The sequence below is a fragment of the Gallus gallus genome, chromosome 10, assembly GCF_016699485.2.
Source record: "Gallus gallus isolate bGalGal1 chromosome 10, bGalGal1.mat.broiler.GRCg7b, whole genome shotgun sequence".
NCBI lineage: Eukaryota > Metazoa > Chordata > Aves > Galliformes > Phasianidae > Gallus > Gallus gallus.
Window position 1 is genome coordinate 1,279,311 of NC_052541.1, and position 20,935 is coordinate 1,300,245.

The following is a 20,935-nucleotide window of genomic DNA, read 5'->3' on the forward strand; positions in this document are numbered from 1 at the left end:
GTCTTTTTTTGCACTGTCCATTGCTGCTACTGCTGCTTTTAAACTTAAGAACTTCATTGTGGGAACAGGATTGCCACCCCCAATGACCAAAGGACCAACGCAGAGCTGTGATGTGCTCAATGAGCCTTTCTTTGTGCTGGGACTGATCGGAGTGTGAATGGCAGCAGCCTTCATCACTAGCTAGAAGCTGGTTTGTAGCTCTAACCCTGTGGTTTTATTGGTGCACAGATTGGGATTTCAAGTCCTAAGCATTTGGAAGTGTGTAGGTTACTAAGCTGGCTTCTTTATTTAGCTAACTGCTTTAAGTAATTTCCTTTCAACCCTGTATCTTTTATTAAATAACTGTTCCCTTGTCTCCAAGTACATTGTAGTGAAATGAATACTGGAATTGAACTGAGTCACCATTAGGCAAATATGTTCATGCAGCATTTGTTTAAATGCAAGTAACTTTCAGGAGCAATCTTGCTGAGTGGGTGGAAAGGTAGGAAGGAAAATCATTATGAAAAAGTTTGAATCGTGGCAGGAAATCGTCCTGGTGTTCCGAGTAGTCTTTAAATTTTAATGCTGCCGACTTCAGATTACGGTCTAGCCTTCATTCTTCTGCCACTCCGCCTCCAAAACCAAGTGCTTTCACTTGCTAGTCCTCAAAAGCCACGTTTGAGGCCAGATTTACAACAGTCACTTTCAGTATGTAGTAGCAGTAGTGAAAGATCTCTGCGCAGTTGGGTGTACTGACAGCTGGGATCAGGTGAGCCATAATAAAGAGGTTATCAGCCCCTTTTCTTACTCAGTGGCTCTGGATTTCTGTTTGCAGGAGGCTTTGGGCTGAGAAGGAGGATGTTCGGTGTTTGCAGCCTGCCAGCCATGACCTTTCCATCCTTCCCCTTGGGGAGACCTTATACAAATGAGTGGGGGAGGATGGGGGCATAGGAGCTTTTGTAACGGTTAAAATCTCATTTCAGAAGCCAGGAAGTGCATGGTGGGGCTGTGTGCTTCTGCTGCCTGAGAGGAGCACAGCTGCTTGTCCTACTGAAGCTGTGTGAGCTTCAAACAGCAGCACGTACCTCTGGTTGGATCCAAAAACTTGCATGCAGAATGTGAATGAGTCCAGGCTTCAGTCTGCAAGAGGGGGAAGGTCATGGGGCAAGGCAGGAGGGCTCACAGAGTGGCCCTGACAGGAACCGTGGCCCTGTGTCCCAGAGCAGTGACCGAGCAGCCACTGGAGGTGGAAGCCAACTCAAATCTCAGCTGGTTGAAACGTGTTGACCTGTGTCTCTTTGCCTTTTGGTGGCTTTCAGTTCCACTTTACTGGTGAAATGCTGTTTTGCGGTGTTGCTGTTTTTGCCAGCAGGTAGCCAAGCACTTGGAAAAGATCTGTGCCAAGGCATCAGGTTCTGCTGCAGAGCTGCCCCAGTACTGGGATGCAGAGCTCTGTGGGTAGGTGGTCGGTGATGCTCTGTGCTGGGGTGGGCAGAATGAAGCTTAAATACTTTCTCTATCCAGCAGCAAAACATGATGACCTGGAATGCTGTTGGGCAGCCCAGGCCATCTGATGTTTGCTGCAGTTGTGAAGTCCTTTCAGCTGACTTCAAGCTTATACTGACTTACTATACTCTTTTTACTGTCTATGTAACCCTTACCTGAATATGGAAGTCTCTAAAGAAGATTAACCTGTGATGTTACCAAAATTTCTCTTTCCTTCACTGTAACATTCTCCCACCCTGTGGATTTTGCCTTTTCCTTTCCAAGTCTTTTACCCAACTTCTTAGTAATATCTCCACAGTCTACAAATCGGTGCTGCCTTTCATGTCTCACAAAATGCCAGGCATTGCTTTTGCTTCTTTTCTAGCTGTAAAGTAGGAAGGGATGTAGCTTTTGCTCGGAGACTTCTTTTTGACACCCTTTTGTGAAATCTGCAGCTGTTGTCCATGCATTTTCTAGCCTCGGTGAGAGTTATGGGTTCTGCCTGCAGGGAAAGCAGTGCTTTCTGGGTTTGATAGCATCCACTGCATTTTCCCCTTTTCATTCATGGGATTTCTGTTTTACTCATCTTTCTGATCTCTGGTTTAGCCTTCAAAGCACACTTTCATCCTCGCACACTTGAGTTCTGTTCAGAAGTAAACTTCCTGGCCATCCATTGCTTTGTGGGCTGCTTTTTGGAGCCAGTCTTTTCCCAGGACACCCTGGGGTGGTGTCTGATTGCTGTGCTCTGCTGGTATCTGAGAGAGCGTCATCATTGCTTCTGTAAGCTGATGTCACAAAGCAAATAAAACTCCTCGTGCCTATGCAGGTGGATTTGAGAAATGGTGATAACTCACCTCGTCAAAATAAATGCTGCTGCTTGAGAGTGTGTTGGGGATATGTGATGAAGAAGGGTCTCATCCTGCTTGCCTCTGTCAAATGCTTCCTGGTAATCCATGTTTGGTTTTAAGTATTAAAGCTTGAGTTACATGTGTTGGAGGTAGAGGTAAGGCCTGGTAAAGCTGAGCATTGCATTTCTTGTAGGTGAACATTTTCAGTCTTCTCTCTTAATGATCCAGTGGTGCCTGATGGTGATGGGCTGTTTGAACCATGCTTAATGGTTCATGCCCCATGCTTCATGGGGTCCTCCTAGGTGCTGCTGCTGTGTAGAATGGCCACAGTGCTGTTGTTCTTGGATGTCCGGATGATTTTTGGGCCTGCTGTGCTTGCTGCGAACGTGCTGTTTGGTGCTCTTTGCAGCAGTGCACTTTTGTGCAGGGAGATGGTGAGAGTTCATCCTGTTTTCATTCTGTAAAAGAGGCTGCTTAGTCATGGCTAGCTACGACGTCCTGTGGGTTGTAACCTGTGCAACCTGAACAAGGCTCTTAGAGTTAGCAAAATCACAGTTAAAGATGGGTGTATTTGTGAGACTCATCCTGCATGAAGCAGATCTGTGTGGATGGATGTTTGCTCTTACTAGCTCCTCGTCAATCTTGGAGGCCTTCAAATGCACTGTGGAGGGACCAGCATCTTAGGAAGACTTGTCTTACTAAGGGTCCTGCAAACCTCCAGTCTGGTACAGAAACCCCCCAGTGACACACGGACAAAAGCAGTGAGTAATAATTACAAAGTGCTGTTAAAGTTGCGTGTCAACCTTATTTAATCTTTGCTCTTTTGCAGAAACTTTTCTGATCTAGGGATGGAGCTCACGCTCTGGAGAGCTGTGCCCTCTTTTCTGCCATTCTGTGAAACTGTTAATGGCAACAGGGAAGGTTGGGGTTGTGCTAAAGACTAGTTCAGTGTTCAGAAGCTGGGATTTCCAGCTGTTAGCTTGCTGCCCACGTGCTCTGCATCTCTCGTGAGTGACTTCGGCCTTGTGTACAGATGCCTGAAATCAAAACAAGAGTTTCGAGAAACAAATGCATACCACAATTGGAGGTTGGGGAGAACGTACTCATATTTCAAAGGAGTTAATGCTTTTGTTCCATGCTGCTGGTCTGTGAATGGGTAATAATTCCTGTCTTTTATTTTTGGAGGGCTGGAAGTAGGTGGGTTGGCTTCATCTCATGAAACAGCCAAGAAAAACACTGCTAAATTCTCTGAAAAATAGCCTTTTATGTATGAGGGCTGCTCTGAAAGTCGTGCCTCTTATTTGATGATGCTGGCCCATGATGTCAGAGGCGGATGTTAGTGGTATGGCAGTAGAGACTGAGCCTTCCCACCATTTTTCCATTACGTGTGGTTGCTGTGTGACAGACGGCAGCAGAGGGGCACTGTGACAGAATGGTGTCTGACATGGAAGTGCAATGGAAAAGGGGTGACCCCTCTGGATTTCATGCAACCTGGACAACGTATCAACTCTGATCTCTGTGTCATGGTACTGACTGAGCTGAAGGCTCAAACTTGCTGGAGGAGGCAGAGGAGAAGTCAAGCTTTCTCTTGCAACACGATGTCACCAGGCCCCATACCAGTTTAAAGACTGTGAAGCGTATTGCTGATCTTGGCTGGACTGTTCTACCACACCCACTGTATGGTCTGGACTTGGTGCATTCTGACTTCCATCTGTTCGGAATGACAAAAAATGGACTGTGTGGGCAGCATTTTCCTAGTGATGACACTGTCATAGCAGCTGTGAAACAGTGGGCTGCCTCTGCTGGTGCAGGTTTTTACAAGTAGGGCATGCAGGTTCTCATTCACTGCTGCCAAAAATGGATAGCTAAAGTTTGTGACTGTTGAAAAACAGCGTTATTGTGCTCTTTATATCTGCTGTAGTTCCTGGAACTACACACCTGCACAGGTTGCCCAAGGAGGCTGTGGATGCCCCATCCCTGGAGGCATTCAAGGCCAGGCTGGATGTGGCTCTGGGCAGCCTGGTCTGCTGGTTGGCGATCCTGCACATAGCAGGGGGTTGGAACGAGATGGTCATTGTGGTCCTTTTCAGCCCAGGCCATTGATATAAATAGAAGGCATTACTTTCAGAACAACCAAGGTATTACTGCAGGAAGGCTGAGCCTGTTGCCTTAGTAACTTTTGAACCCTCATAAATACTGCTGGATTACTGGGTGTGCCTGGCAGCGTTCTACTGCTGATGTCCTTCCACTATGGCTCTTGCTGGCTGGTTTCATGTAGCATGTCTCTGCTGACCTTGGTGGTGTTTCCTTATGTCCATTCAAGTAGGAAGTAGGGCACAAGCCTTGTTTCCAAAATCATTCAGGTGTCATATCTGGAAAGCTTTCAGTTCACCAGTGTCTTGTAAAGGAACTCAGACAATGTGTGTAGGTCCTGTGAGGTGGGGGATATTTCCAGGTGTGCTCACTGTAGTAGCAATTTCTTGTTTAAGAACTGTGCCACAACCCCCCAGCATGCTCCTACGCTTCTGCTCGTCCTGCTGCGCGTTTGGGGTTGCCCACCACTGCTGGTGCTGTGCTGCAGAGACTTCAGGGTTTCCCTTTCGAGTGGCAGAAGTGTCATCTGACCTCAGAAGAGAACTCTTCTTTCCATGGATATGTTAGCATGGAGGACTGTATGCTCAGACAGCTCTTGGCAAATTCATAGGGTTTGGTTTTTTTTTGGATAACCTTACCTTGATTACTCATTTGGTCATCTCTCAAATGTGCTAATTTCAATCAGCAAGTATATGGGGGTTATCTCTAAAAGTTATAGAGTAGAATTTGACTCTTTAGTGTGGTAGATGCGTGTAGCTTTAAGCACTTACGGGTGTTTTTCTCTTGGCACCTTCGCTGCTTTCTATTCTTTGTCTGGCTTGTGTGATACTTTACAAATGTATGAAGCAAGAGAAATCAAACTTTACACTTCCTAGTGGCTTGAAAGATGAGGCACGATCACCTTGCAGCTTCCACCTGGGAATTACTTAAAGTACGTGGTGTCAGTCCTGCTAACTCCAATAACAAGCTGTGGATGGACAGCAGTTCTTACCGCGATGTTGGGGTTTTTTAATCAGAAATTGTTAAGAAATGATAAAATTCCTATGGAGCTGTTAATTTCCTCAAGAGCTCTAGAAGGTACTGGAGGTCTGCCATGTTGTGCACTTCTTGCTCGCTGTTTTAAACTAATGATTTTTATGTTATGTATCTTTTTTCCCCAGGTGAGAAACCAAAAGCAGTTTGCCTTTACTGAGTCCTCAAGATCACAGTCAACTGGTTGGTACTTCACAATGATGCGTTAGGAAACTGGATACGGTGCCAAAAGAACTCCATGCATTTCCATGATACTCTTGGATCCTGACTGAGATACTTTTGGATTATATATATTTCTGTTCTAAGGAGAAGAGTGCGCGCTCAGATCTCTTTCTGCCAGCTTGCTGGCAGAGGTGCTGTACTAAGATCATGGACCATCCCAATAGGGAAAAGGATGAAAGGCAGCGGACGACGAAAGGGATGCCCGGGAGGAGCGGTCACGGCTCTCGGCCAAGCTCGTCTGCATCTTCTGGTGTTCTTATGGTGGGACCCAACTTCAGAGTGGGCAAGAAGATTGGGTGTGGGAACTTTGGCGAGCTCAGACTAGGTAAGGAGTAACAGTTTTAGTGGCCTGCATTACTCAGATTAGCGTTTCACCGCTGGAATATAAATATGTAAAAGCTCACTCTGGTTTGAAAAAAGCAAGCGCTTGTCCTTGTTTCCCAAGTGCCGAGGTACCTTACCTGGAGCTTCTGACTCAGAAGATGTAACGCTTAGCATTATTTTATTTGCATAAAGTCAAAGGGAATACATTGGAGAGGCCAAAGATGCAAATTCTGAACAATCCTCACAACGAAGACCGTTCTCAACACTGAATGTCTTGCCTAAGGTGAAAAATCTTCCTAACTGTCTGGGCTGCTAAATCTTGCTCTCAGTCTCTTCTCCTTAAGCTAGGACGCCCTGCCAAGTAATGAGTGTGCCCTCCTTCCCAGCACTCAGCTGTGTCCTCCCTGCTCCGTGACCCTCAGTAGCCACAGTGCCCCAGTTTCTGTCCCTTCTCCCGCTCCCTGATCTGTCCCAGTGCGTTTGACTCCCTGGTGAGGAGCGGAGCGGCCATATGGCTGCTGCATTGTGGCAGCTGAACCAACCCAACAGCCCTTGGTTGTTTTTTTTTCCCCTTGGTCCGCTGGTCTGCTAACCGCGTGCCTTGCAGCTGGTCACCCAGACAGATGGCTTTGCGGAGTGCCGTGCGTTGGGCTCGTAAGTCATCCCAGACAAAAGATGCATTTGGTTGGGTCTGAAATGAGGTGGGGGAAGCAGACGGTGTTTTTAATTACATGCTTCTGAGCTCCCAGTGTGTGGTTTTAGGGTAGCTTTTTCAGATCAGAAGCAGCAGCTTGCAGTGGTCTTTACTTAGAACAGCTGCATTTCCCTTATTTTTGCTGAACGAGGTGGTTTGCAGTGCTAATAAACTTAAGGGTGCTGAAAGCAGGTTGTCTGACATAAATGCCATTTTGCCCAAAACTTGGTATGTGCTTAAAATTGAAATAGTCTGTGCATGAGGTATGAGGGATGATAGACAAACTGAGGTGGTTGCTTCAGGTGAGCAAAGAGTTATAATGCTTAACTGCTGAGAGGATTTTTGTAGATTCCTGTTCTGAATCTGTGTATGATTCATCTTTCATTGCGTGGTTTGGTGATGGCATCTGTAAGACATGCCACTTCTCCCAGGATGAAGATTAACTTATTTATGATCTGTCTTGGTAAATGGGTAGTCCTGGTTTCAGTGCTGCATCAGAGTTTTATTGATTTTTTTTCAAGAGCAGAGATGGTGCTCCAAAGGCAGAAAGAAATGGTAGGAGGGACAGAACTTCCCAACTTCCTGAATGTGAATGAGCGTTGCTGGCAGCAGAAGGTAGTACAGTCAGCAGACGGTAGTGCAGTCTGGATCCTTATAGTAACACAGCTTGCATAGCTGCGTTGCATTTCCGACAAACTCTCAATAGCAAATGTCCCTATGGGAAGAGCTGTAGAATTGCTTTGTAATCGAAACAGCACTGGGTGCTCAGCAGCTTTATTGGATCCCCCAGGTAAATGCTTCCTGCTTTTGTTCAGCTGGAGCCCAAATTCTGATTTTTTTTCATCTTCGCAGTTCTTTTTTGCCATATTTTTTCCAAGAGGCGTTGGATTTCTGACTGTTTGAAAACAAAGGACTTCATATGAGAGATTTCACTTCTGAAAAGATCAGTTTACAGAGAAATTCAGTTTCAATCCGGGAAAAAGCAACACCTGTTAGTCAAGTGGCCCTTGTTTTGTTGTTTTTCATTGGGGGTAGGGGTATTTTTGGTGCACTGTTTTGCTGATACGCATTAACCAAGTTTGCTGTAGCAGCTGTGTTTGGGTAACAGACACAAATAGATGCAGATAATGGCAATTAGGCATGAAGTCTATCTATTGTAGAAGCTCTGCATTTTATAAAACTTACTACTTTTTGCAGCCACTATAGCTTTAAGAACTTCTCTTTGGTTAATTATTGGATCTTCCTATCGCACAGATGTGATGCTAATTATCGCTGGGTTGTGCTGTGGGAAAGGAGAAGCAGCTTTTCTGCAATATGAGCAAACAAGTCTCTGATAACAGCTTTGTCCTGCAAAGATGAATGACGTGCCCTCTGCTTTTTGCTTGGTTCCAGGGAGGGAAGCTGTTCTGTGAGTGTCAGGTTAGCTGCTCAGGGTTGATCTCTTGCTGCAAATACAGATGGCCCCAGGGATATTACTTTTTTGAAGCTGTTTGTCACGTGGGAGCAGAGCAGCGGGATGGCAGGCTGCGATGAGAAGGAGATGTGCACAAACATCAGCACCTGGCCCAAAGTGAGCTGAAATGAGGTTATCCTATGGCTGTTCCTTGGACAGGCTGCACGGGCTCTGGGACTGACCTCCTCAGGCTGACTCACGGAGTAACCAAACGGGTTTTTGCCGTGTCTTCACTGGAAAAACCTCTGAGGCTTTACAGCCCATAGGCAGGTTCAGTGCATAGGCTATCACGTGTGTATTTACTTGACATATGACCCATGGAAAAAGTAGAGCCCAGATCTTTTGGCTCCAGTGCAAACATAGTCTGGCCCTTCCAAAACTCTACATTAAAAATGAGTGAAAGCAGCTTTTTTCCTGGTTTGAGGGAAGACTAAAACAATGTTTGGAGAGTGGACCCTATCTGTTGGTTCTATCCTCTCAATAAGCTACTGCACCAAAGAGAAGGGTCATACCTGGAGAAGTTGCATAGTGTTCTGAAGTCAGGGATTGGTCTGAGATGTGCATGGGTTGGCCAAAGATCACAGAATCATAGAATGGCCTGGGTTGAAAAAGACCACAATGATCATCTCATTTCAACCCCCTGCTATGTGCAGGGTTGCCAACCACCAGACCAGGCTGCCCAGAGCCACATCCAGCCTGGGATCCAGCATCTCAGCAGTGAGAGTAGGTAAGAGTAGCTTAGAGGTAGGATCTATGCTCTGAGCCATTTTTTTTTTGCTTGGGAAACGTGCACTGCAAGGCTTCCTGTGTGAGCACTGGTGACTTAACGAATTAGGATGTATAGATCTTCATTGGCTGTGGAACTGCTCAAAATTGAGGCATGGATTTGATCGCTGCCCCATCAAAAGCTTGGCCTGAACTGGAAGGCCACAAAAGTTAGTTGGATCATCTCGATTGCATTAGCTGGGAATTGTGTTATCAAAACTGTCTTGCAGTTTAAAGCACATAACTTTCTCATTGACTTGGGCTGGAGCTTCCCCTGTTCTGGCCCAGCATCCTCAAACGGTGCTTCTCAGTGTGAGTTCAATCCCCTGGGAGGGGGGGAGGGAGAAGTGTCTGTGGGCGAGCTACAGCTGGAGCTGCTGATGTGACTCATTTCTGGTTGCTAGCAGGGAGCAGATCACCAAGTGCATTTAGGCTACCTTCTCTTAATGCCTTAGCAGATTTCCCCCTGCTAGCCCTTGGGTAGCATCAGGCCAGAGCCCTTATCATCTGGGAAGGTGCTGCCCTTTATCCTGCCACCTGCTTGTCTGCTGGTTCTGTCCCCAGCCTCCTCCAGGCTGTGCCACTTCCCAGTGTTTGCACATTTCCCATGCAACTGCAAAGCTGACTTTAACCAGCCTGCACGTAACAGCTTTCAATGACAGACCTAAAGAAATGGTGGGCTCTCCTTCAAACAAAAAACTGCATTGCAAGGGTGAGGGTAAGGCGGTGTGCTTGCCTGGTTAGAGCCATCCTAGCGCTTGGTGTTCCTCCTCGCCAGGGCTGGTGTCAGACTAAGCACTGCTGTGTGCTGGGGGTCTCAGGAATGACTTTTGTTCTCCTAGTGCTGTGTTACCCCCTGGGAGCAGTCGTGTGCTTCGCTGCTCCTGCGCTGCAGCTGAGGGCATTATTCCATTAGGAAGACTGCCTTTGTGCTGCTGCCCCGAAGAAGGCGTTTTGCATACACTGCCTGCCTGTTTGTAGAGGAAGAAATGAAAGCTCTGCTGGTACACAAGTTGTTTTCTTTGCCTCCTTGTAGCAGTCTCTTTTATACGTTGCGCAATTATGCTGGTGAAACTCCCTATAGATCACAGCATGAAGTTGCTCATTGTCCAGCAAAATCAACTCTCCTTTTTTTTTTTCCCTGTTTTTTTTAATGATAATGCAGAGAATAAATGTGCTTGGGATATCTCCTCAAATGCACCGAACAGAAGTGCTGCCATAAAACACGGCTACCTTATGCTGAATAAAAGGTAGCACCTGCCCTGGTTTTGAGACTTGTGCTGTGTTGGAGGCATGAATTTGAATTTGGGAGGGTAGTTGAGACAAGCCAGATCTCTGCAGCCAATGGCACTCCTCACTGTTGTCTCTGTTGTGCAACTAAAAGACTTCTTTCTTTCTTCACAGGCAAAAATCTCTACACCAATGAATACGTAGCAATCAAACTGGTAAGTGGAAGCTTTGGGTGTTCTGACATGCATTGTACCTAGTGCTAGAAACTGAGAGGAAAAAGCAGCTTCCCCACTTAGCGCCCTCAGTCTCAGCCAGGTGAACAGCTGTAAGCAGAGATAAGTTCTTGTAGAGCTCTGAACAAGGAGAGCTCCCAGCCCTTCTCCTGCTGTGTGTTTCTGGTCTGTCAGAAGCTGTGAGCACCTCCTTCCCGAGGGGGCAGCACTGGGGGAGGTCTGTCACCCCTTCCAAGTCCCCAGGGCTGAGCTGTTCTGCTCAGGTCTCCCACTGATTCTCCAGGTTGTGACCATGTGGATGCAACAAGCAAAGCGAGCTCCAATCCAGCCAAGGTCAGGCCTTCCCCTCACGGACTCAGACATCCAAGGATAAGCAGCCACAACCTCTGCAGCAGGAGTCCTGGGGACGGGGAAGCTCTCTAACTCTCTGCCAGATTTCTAACATCGTGCCTTAACTTTTTCTGTCTGTAAACTAAAACTTTCATTGGTTTCTTTGGGGTTTTGCTGAAAATACCCAGTGCTCTTTTCTCATCTCTATGCTCTTTAATCACAGATCCAAACCCTAGAGTTTGAAGTTAAAGTTGTAAGGCTGATTTGACATGAGCAGCAAGCGTGCCTGTTTTCCCAACCCATGTCTGGCAAAGTGACAGGAGTCATTCACATTACAGTAGATCGAGAATGAACTTGGTGCATTAATTCCGATTCATGTTCAGATGCCACAGATCTTACATCTCTGGTGTTCTCTTTGTATGGTGCAGAGTAGATGGAAAAATAATTAGCACTTTGCAGGAGGGACTTGTTTTGAAGCACGCTGGCAAATATCAGAAGATATTCCCTAAAATAACTAAATAAAATCTGCGGGATGTGTTCGGAGATGGATCCACACCAGGAGGAAGGGCCGGCGCTTGTTGTGTAGCTTTCTTTGTGGGCAGATTTGACAACAGAAAATGCACTTGTGTGAGCAGACTGGCTGTGTCATTGAATCAATAATGCTTCTAATTTGATTTTGCTTTCAAAGATAGAAAGGGAAGAAGTGCTTCTTTCGACAGACAGAGCTTTGAGGCAGCCCTACTTCAGCTCCAGATAATGCGATGCGAGGAATTAATGAACAAATTGACTTAGTGCTGTTGTCTGTGTGCCTTTCTGAGACTTGAACAAAAGAAATCTTCCAGCTTTTCAAACATTTTTCTAAATTATATAGCGTTTGCCAAGACAGATTAAATCACGTAATTTTCATGGGGGGCAAAAAAGCCAGGGAAGCTTGAGACTAAGAGCTGTTGTGAATAGTTTTGCTTTCTTCCCTAGGGAGTACCTGCATTTTTCTTCTTATTTTTAACTTTTTTGTAACAACTTCCTACTTTTCCAAAGATATTCTTTATCCTTCAAGTAATCTGCAGACTAGTGTCTGTGTTTGCTGTGCTTAAAGGCAACATTTCCTACTTCGTCTGCATCACTGGGCCAACTCAAAACTCCAAATCCTTTTAGCTGTTTGAGATTCTCCTGCACTGCAGCCCTGCTGTCTCAGCACTTTGTTCCTCTCGTTGAAGATGAATGGAGGGCAAATTAGAGAATTACGCTGCAGATGCCAAAGGTTGATCAGAAAATGCCGGGACATTGTGTTAACCTCTCTGGGTTTGTCTTTGGGGTGTGGATTTCTGAGGTGTGCTGCATCTCAGGGAGTGGGGAACACTGCCTGTCCTCTGACGCCATGGGGTCCCCACACAGCTCCTGCTCAGCTGGAGGTCTTTTGGAGCTGACATGCCATGCATTAGCTGTGTGTGTTGGCTTAAACTACTGAGGGCTTTTAGTGCTGACTTGCATGTGGCAGGAGTTTCTACCAAGCTGCTGCTGCTGCCTGTCAGTTTGAGCTGTGGGTTTTATACGCCAGGCAGCAGCAATTCCCTGCTTTTCAGCACAAATGCAGCATCTGCCAGCACCCCTAAGCCCTTGGCCTGCAGGACAACCATCTGCTCTGCTGCGATCTGCGCGGAAGCTGCCACGGTGGGCGAGTGTCCAGAGCTGCTCCCGATGCGGAGAGGCTCAGGCATGTCTTGCCCTGCTTGTCACAAGCAGCCTCACGTCCTCATGAATCAATCCCTCTGCCCGTTGGAACAAATGAACTGTTCACTGAATAGACTTGAGTTCCTGTCGCCCTAAATCCCTTTGCTCTGGAGATCTCTGAAGTCTCTCCCTTAAACCGGCGTTGGCAGTTACCTTCATTTACTTGTGGCTTGTATAGCAAATGGGCTTTGTGTTCCTTTGTATTTGCCTTCAGTGAAGGTTTTTGGAGTGTTTTTTAAATAGTTAGCCGTATTGCACTGCTGAACCCTGTAAATGGCAAAGTTGAGAAGCAGCCAGGAGCGATGTTCCCCTTGCTGGCTACAGAGGGGATAACTTGAACAAGTACTGAACACCTTGGCTGGAAGGCCTCTTGCCTGAATTCCTGTACAAAAATGGTTCTTTGACTTGAGAAGAAGTCTTAAGGGTGTAATTCAGAACAAATGTGGGCATTAATCTTATAACGAAACAAGACAGGGATCTGCTGAAGCTTCAAGTCTGCTGCGCAGGCTGAAGAGCTGATGGAGCGTGCTGAAGGTGCCAGCACAAGCTCTTGATTGCGTTGAACATCCTCTGGATGCTCTTGCTCTAATTCACTGGAGCACTTCAGGGCTTTTCAGCAAGTGTTTGAAATTCGGACCAGCTCTGGTGCCATTAGATGAATTTTACATGGTTTGTGCATGCAACATTTATCTTCTCATACAGAAGACAACAACAGCATAAGCTGAGGCTGGTGTTAACTTCATTGTCTGGGCAGGAGACGGTCTGCATTATTGGCTACCCCAGGTGAAGTTTTATGGAAAATGTAATTACTCCAGCCTCTTAATCCTCCCCGTGTTAAGCTCATATTTTTGGAAGCTCTGTAATTGCGCATGTTAATGCATTATAGATCGTAGGCATTAAGTTTTGTACGTGAAGTGGCAGTTGAGAAATGTACTGGTTTGGGTGCATTGCAGGCTTATCCATTTTTTATCCTGTGTGTAAAAATAGAACATTCTTGAGCACTTTAAAATGTTTGAATGGCACCTGCTAGTGAAGGAGGAGCCTTGCTCCTGTGTTTCTATCAGGCCTCTGCTGAGCTCGCTGCTGTGTTATACACTTAGCCAGCTGCAGTCTGACTCCAAGTGTGGCATATGACTCAGTGTTTCACAGAAATACAGAGTTGTGTTGGTCACTGGCCTGTGGGCAAACACAAGTCCACAGGCTCAACTTATGGCTGAGAAAGGTTAAGTCACGACTTCCCTCCCTCTGTGCTGCCTGGTCGGTATCATCCTGCAGGGATCAGCAGCTTCCTTGTGCAAGTCTTGAATTTCACTTCTATGAGTAAGCTCTGTTTTTAGTTTCTCTTTAACGAGGAAGTTACTTCCCTTCCAGCAAAGTTCCTCCAGAGTGCATACTGCAAGTCTTCCTGTTTTACTTTCTGTTCTCTATTTATTTAAATGATGTCTAATGATGAAGTCTATTGTTAGACTTCTGAGGTGTCTTATCTTGAAATGTGAAGCGGCCTTTATGGTCACAGAACTTTACGTAATTTTCTCAGTCAGAATATTTCAGGTGGCATTTTTTCTTCTCTTCCAGGAACCAATAAAATCACGTGCACCACAACTCCATTTAGAATACAGATTTTACAAACAGCTTGGAAGTGCGGGTAAGTAAACCTGCCTTAAGTGTGTGGAAGGTTTGTGATTTCTTTATGCAGTCAAACATTACCGTCGTGTGTGTTGTGCATCTCTGACAAGAATTTCCTGATGTCCTGATGATGAAGGGCCTGGAGCATCTCCCTAACGAGGAAAGGCACAGTGATCTGGGTCTGTTCAGCATGGGGGAAAGACTGCCAAGAGGGGATCTGATAAATGTTTACAGATATCTGAAGGGAGGTAGGAGGCAAATGGCTCCTCTCAGTGGTGCGTAGCAACAGGACAAGGAGCAATGGCCTAAAGCTTGAGCACAGGAAGTTGCATGCTAACATGCAGAAGAACTTCTTTGTGGTAAGGGTGGCAGAGCACTGGAACAGACTGCCCAGAGAGGTGGTGGAGTCTCCTACGGAGATATTCAGGATCCATCTGGACACCGACCTGTGTGACCTATTGTAGGGTACTGCTTTAGCAGAGGGTTGGACTCAGTGATCTCTCGAGGGCCCTTCCAACCCCTGTCGTTCTGTGGGATTGGGGCAAATTATGTCATCATGCAGCTTTATTTTGCTTGTTGCTTTTAATTCTTCTAATTAGTTTCCTGAATTTTGTCCTCTGGTGGCTGGGGTGCTATTGCACTTTTTAATGGCTTTTTTTCTCCTTATAGCATGCAAATTCTGGTATTAGGAGCAACGTGAGCTAACACTGTTGGAAATACTGAAGTGGTGGTGTTGTGTTTTGTTTTTTTTTTAACAGAACTTATCCACTGAAATACGGTGCTCTTATCTGTGTACTTTGTATTCTGGTATTTGTATCCTATTGCACACAAAGCTGATAAGTTAATGCCATCACCACTTAACTTCCAGTTCCTTGTGCTTTTGAGACTTAGCGCATTTCTGCTGTGGCCTTTGTAAGTGAATACGTCAAGCATAGGTTCACACGGTGAGACACTTAACTCCACCTTTCCTTCCCTGGTTGAGTTTGGTTGATGCTTATACTCTCTGTGCAAGAATGTCTCTCTTGACACAGGCTCAAATTCCAGTATGCTTTTTCTACACTTGCCAGCTTTCTACCTCTCTTTAAAGATATTACTGAGAAATTTATAAATTGATGGAATGTTGGGGTTTTACTGTGGCTAGATGGTGTTTTTTTTACCATTGTTTTCTCCTCTTTGACATCAGTTTAAACCTGTCATCCCACAACACTCACCCAGATTTCTGCCTTGCCTGATCCTTTGCATGCTGGTGGAAGTACTTTGGAGTATGCTGCCGTCAGATGTGGAAATCTTGCCTTTAAGATCTCTCCTTCCTGTCATTCCACGGGGGCATAACTGCCATCTCAAGGTCTTTATTATCGTCAAGAGTCTGTTAGGAGGGCTCCTGAAGGCCACGACTTCCATTTTTACCTCTGTGTGGTCCCACAGCATCACAGACTCTGCTCCGGTAACCTGTTGGATGCCATTAGAAGCTCTTGTGTTTTGCTGAAACAAGTGCAAATAGGCCAGGAGTTTAGGGTGGAGGATGTGAGCCGTATCTCTGTCTCCACAAAACCTGGAAGCTTAACAAAACAAATTTTAGTGGAGCCAGACTGCCAGGATCACAGAGTCTTCACTTAATGTCTGCACACCAGGCTGAGAATGAGGGGAAGATCATCTGCAAAAAACAAGCTGGTGCTGCATATGTGCTGACTTTGGAGAAATAGCTGGGATTGATCTCAGTGATGCTTTTAATGCCACGTTCCCTGTAAAGGTCCTTGCTTCAAAAACTTCAACTCTTCTGAAGTGTATTACTGTTAAATCATAGATGTTAGGTTGGGAGGGACCAGCTTACCACGGATCAGATCAGAACATTCTTGTGGAGTGTCTGTGATGATATAGTTCATCTCCCGTACATGCTTAGATGTGTTCACAAGAAGCTGATTTACCAGTGTGGATGCAGAGGTAGCCAGGGCCCGAGAGCTGCTCTGTTTGACCTCAGCTCTTTTTCTACCCTGTGGCGCAGCACTGGGGTTTATGTGGCAGCTGTTGGAAATAAAGATGTGTTCTTCTTGGTTATTCTGTTAACTTTTCTGCCCCTGAATGAAGAGGCAGAGGCCTGCTGCACAGAGACCATCTGCTGGTTTCTTCTTTCTTACTGTGGAATTAATGATTTAATAGCCTAAAATAGTATATGACTGCTATACCTTAATGTAGGCAGTGAAACAAGGGAAAAAACAATAAACAAGCCAACAAAAAACCTACAGGCATGGAGTCCAGGTCCGGATGGTCAGTCCATATGGTGGCTCAGGAGAAGACGGGAATTCATTTATGTTTTTGGTAGTCTAGGATATGATCTGTTTGCTGATCTGTCTTGGAGCAGTTGTAACGGTTTCTGTGCAAACTTAGTTACTCTGTCATCAGTCCTGCAAGAAGCTGGTGTCCTACACTGAACTCTTTCAGGGTGGTTCTTTGTTGTGCAGTGCAGATGAATGTGCATGGGCATCCTGCTGCCTAGCATCTGGCTGGGGCCACCTGCTGCACGTCTCCTTCTGCTGGTGCCAAGGATGCCTATGTCAGCCCTGATTTTATTTCTTTTTCTTGCTGGATAGCAGCTACCTGTAAATTAATGTGAATGGCATGGCTGTCCACATACATCCAAGCATGATGGGAATTCCCAAAACTCAGCTCTGGTACAGCCAATGGTATCTGCTGCTTCCATACCTTGGGGACAAGGTGAGCTCACCCTCTGATCTGACAGGGTGCTGCTGTATCTCCTGTGGCCTCTGGTATGTGTGTAGGGATCAGGCACTTGTAAATTTTGTCCCTAAATTTATGGAGTAAAGGCCTGCTTTCTTATAATTCACAGAAAATTAGAATCATCAGGCCCTTCTCCTTGTAAGATGATGCATGGAGGAGCATCATCTCCTTGTAAGCTGATGTCTGCGTAGTGTCTGATTTCCTGTAAGTACTGGGGTGGAGAAAGCTGGTGTTGGCAGAGCAAAATGGGGCTACTTTCACCGTGGTCACATTGACCCAGCTCTGAAATCCTTAGGATGGTTGCATTTCCTGGGCCGTTTACCAGGAGGCATAAAAGAATCATATTATAGAATCCCAGAATGAGTTGGGTTGGAAGGGATCTTAAAGCCCCCCCCAGCACTGCCCTGGGCTGGCTGCCCCCCACCAGCTCAGGCTACACAGAGCCCCTCCTGTGGCCTTGGGCACCTCCGGGGATGGGGCACCCACAGCTCTCTGAACAAAGCATTTGCTTTGCTCCAGCTGCCCCCTGCTCACACAGCAGCATCCCAGGGTTCTTTTCAGTCTTCTTATTTCAGGCGAATTCCATATTCTCACCCTTCCTTCAGGTTAAACTCCTACAGACTTACCACGGAGACTAACTTCTCCACATTTTTTTTTTTTACTGGAAACTCCTTTCTTATCAACAAAATAGTGCCTGTATTTCCCAGTCTTCCTCAGTCTGCAGCCTTTTGATTGAGCTGCTCTTTAGTGCAAGTGTTACAGCAGGAGAATGTGGCCATGTTTTTATCTCTGCCTGTCCCATCGCTTGGATTTCGGCAGCAATCTGCAGCAGCTCCTCATTTGCATCTGCTGGCAGGCCTAGTCATCTAGGCGTGGAGGTGCTGGACTCTGCTGTTTACTGACTGTTCTGATCATGATCTCGGATGGTGATGGGGTGGGGGGGGGTGTGGCACTGCTCAAGCCTGTCGTGTTGGAAGGTGGATCCTCCTGATCTCAGCGCTGCTAGAAAACACTTTAAATGTGCTTTGAATTTGAAAAGTTAAAACACTGCTATGTTTCCTGCTGTAGTTAAGTTGCTGGAAGCTGATGGGCTAATACAGTGGATGTAGAGATGTCTTAGGACACCTTTTATACACCAGCCGTTACTTCAGATGGAATTAAAGACTGAAGGGAGTCTGGAACTTCTGTATTTCTCCTGGAGGCGCAGCCTGAAGCCATTGCACATTGCTGCAGAGGTGTCTGGAGCTCTGCTGTGTTCCTGTGCAGCCATGGAGCTGAGGCCTCTGCTGGTCCTGCTGCCACTGTTTGCAGTGCAGCTCACCTGAAATGGAAGCCGAAGGCTCAGCCCTTGAGGCAAACATTGTCCAAAAGCTTTGTTGCTGTTCAGCTCTGCTGGTTAGAGGGGAACAAGATTTGTCTCCTCCCGTAAACCTTGCTGTGCTGAGTAGTTGGGGCAAACATTATTGAGGATATGTGCATGGATGTATCATTGCAAAGCCTGAGCTACTGTTTCCCCAAAGCCTGGTCTGTTTGTGCAGCTCTCCTTGGGGGTGGGGAGCCTGCTGCTGCGTGACATTCCAGTATTGCTCTTAGCGCCATTCCTCTCTCCGAGGATGTGATTGTGGCTGAAAAACATCTCCAAGCACTCAGGAAACCGCTTTTTGATCTCTTGCTTCAACGCAACTGAATAATTCACCGAGGCCAGGAAGTACTGCCTGCCAGCAGTGACCAGCAGAGGTACAGGGCTGAGCTCTCCTCACTGTGGTTTCAGAGCATCTGTGGCACCATGTGGTGGTCAGGGACATGAGCTGTGCCTGCCCCATGAGCCCCACGTTGGGGTGCTTCCTTCTGCCGCCGGGTTCCTGCGTAGTGACAGCTTCTGCCTGTGTGTGTGGTGCGAAGGGAGGCCCGGTGCTGGGCTTCAGCAGTAGCTGCGCTCCCTCTCAGCTGGCGGATGAGTCACGCCGTCCCCGCGCCCTCGCAGTCCCACCTTGGCACTCGTGATTCAGCGCAGCACGCGCTCCTGCTCTCACACAACAGCCGCGCTGCTCCCGGCGGTGGGTGCCGCTGGCCGGGGGGATCGCGCACGATCGGCTCTGCAGCGCTGCGTTGGAGAGGAGTCATCCACAGGAGAATCCCAGGAAACAGAGAACATCTCTGCTGTGTTCCCAGCCCACGCAGTGCGTGAGTCACAGCAGAATATACTGAGGCAGGGAGGGAAGTGCTGGTACATATAGAACGAGGAAGGGTTCTGTAGTTTTGTTGTAGTTCTTGCTCTGTAAACAAGTTCACCTCTAATGAAATACCGAGTCTGTGTGTTTACTTTTGGACCTCTCTCTGTCGCACAACTTGCAGGAGTGAAGCAGTCTGTTTACTTGTCAGGAAGCGGGATCAAGAAAAATGAAGGTGGTATAAATAACTGAGCCTTTTACGTATTCCAGTCAATATTTGCATGTACATTTTTCAATGTAGCTGTCTGCTGCTCCGTTCTGCGTCCTGAGTTGCTCTTCAGGACTGCCTACATTGAGCGCATTTCTCTCCTCCCGTGTTGCTCTTGCTTTGCCCATGACCTGCTGCACGCTTGGTATGTACCCGTCTCGGGAGAGAAATTCTTTCCGTGCCGGTTGCACAACGCTGCCATTCAGCAGCAATTAGGCAGGGGTCATTACAGTGAGGCTTGTTGTGCAGATGGGAGTAAACAAGGCCCTGTGGAGGAGCGTGCTGCTGTGCCTGCTGCTTCGTGGGGAACTCCCTGCCTGCAATGCTTTTCCTCACGTGAGCTGCAGCAATGCGGGGCTGCATAAGTGAGGCCTAATGCAAGAATGCCTGGTAATACCGAACTGACATCCACTTGCACTGAAAGCAACTTGCTTCTTTGGATCCCAACCCCACGTTTCAACAGTTCCCCGCTTCAATCCCTGGCGCAGGTGCTCGCATCCCCTTTAAGCTGTCGGTTCGTTTTCTAAGAGCAAGCAAAAACTCTTTACCTTCATTCTCAAATCTTGCAAGGTGTTGTGAAGAAACTTGCCACTGAAGATAGGTCTGAGGTGCCTCAGCAAGGAATGGTGACAGGTAAGGTTTCATTCAATTAAAAAAAAATGATTTTTTGGAACAAAATTGCAATGCATGGGAGGCCCTAGTAGTTAGCTGTGCCCTTGGAGAATGGTGATCAACAGCTCCAAGAGTTTGTGTGTGTTCGCTTTAACAAAGCTGGCGTCTGCTGATGAGATGTGGAGCTTATGGGGTCTGTGAGTTCAGAGCTGGTGCTTTACAAAATGAAGCGCAGTGGAGAGTTGCAGCCCCCCAGCTCCAGCCTGCCTGCTTTGAAAGCAGGCTTTGCTGTTGAGCAGTGTGGGACAATGTTTCACTATCTGGAAGTATAGCGGTTCCCTTGCTCAGAACGGCTTACTGAACATGCACACTTCAACAGCTCTTTTAACATCAGAAGGTAGGTCTGACTTCCTTGGGATAAATTTAGGCTTTGTCAATTGGAAGCTATCAGATGCTATTAAAGCAAGACCCATTAATATTTGAATATGAGCTGAGGGCAGTTTCCTTTTTATATTTCGAGAAGTCCTCTTCTGTCTCCTGCTCTTCTGGTGTGTGTGGCAGCAGTCACAAAGCCCCAGGAGCACCCTCTGCATGGCAGGGCAGCCAGAGCCCCTCTGAAAGAGAGATCTGTGCCAGGGAGGTTGCATGCAGGTGAGCATTAAGGTGCAGAGGGTGGGGGGCTGCCTGCCTCTCACAACAGCTAGTTGATAGGTGTGGTTTGCATTCCCCAAGCTCTGCCCTGCCTGTTGTTCAAAGCATCCTCCTCTTCCTCCTGTCTTGAGGAGGTGAGCCACTGACTGTGTGGGATGGAACAGTGCTGCTCAGTATAGGCTGTCCCTGGGGGAGGCTGATGGTCTTGTAAAGCATCTGAACTTTATTTTCCAGGAGATTCTTTTGTAATAGAAGAGGATGGGAGGTTTCCATCAGGCTGTAAGGACTGTGTGGGTAACAGTTACCTACAGAGCTGGCAAATCCTTCAGGCGCTCTGACGGTTTGTGTAGTAGGGCTGATGAATGCCAGCCTCCTGAGTTGCTGTGGACAGCACACGTGTGTTTGACTCAGCATCCATCACCTACTAGTTTGACGCTGCCACAGGAGCCAA

General features: G+C 46.9%; 1 protein-coding gene across 30 annotated transcripts in view; it reads left to right on the forward strand.

The window, feature by feature from the left end:
• Positions 1 to 20,935, forward strand: part of CSNK1G1 (casein kinase 1 gamma 1) — an 87,675-nt gene that overhangs the window by 35,976 nt on the left and 30,764 nt on the right. For 15 of the 30 annotated variants that reach the window (NM_001005800.1, XM_046898984.1, XM_025153823.3 and 12 more), the window contains 3 exon segments: positions 5,567 to 5,985; positions 10,301 to 10,341; positions 13,996 to 14,065. In NM_001005800.1, coding sequence (NP_001005800.1) covers positions 5,808 to 5,985; positions 10,301 to 10,341; positions 13,996 to 14,065 — 289 coding nt within the window. In that variant the 5' untranslated portion in view covers positions 5,567 to 5,807. 30 annotated transcript variants of the gene reach the window in all.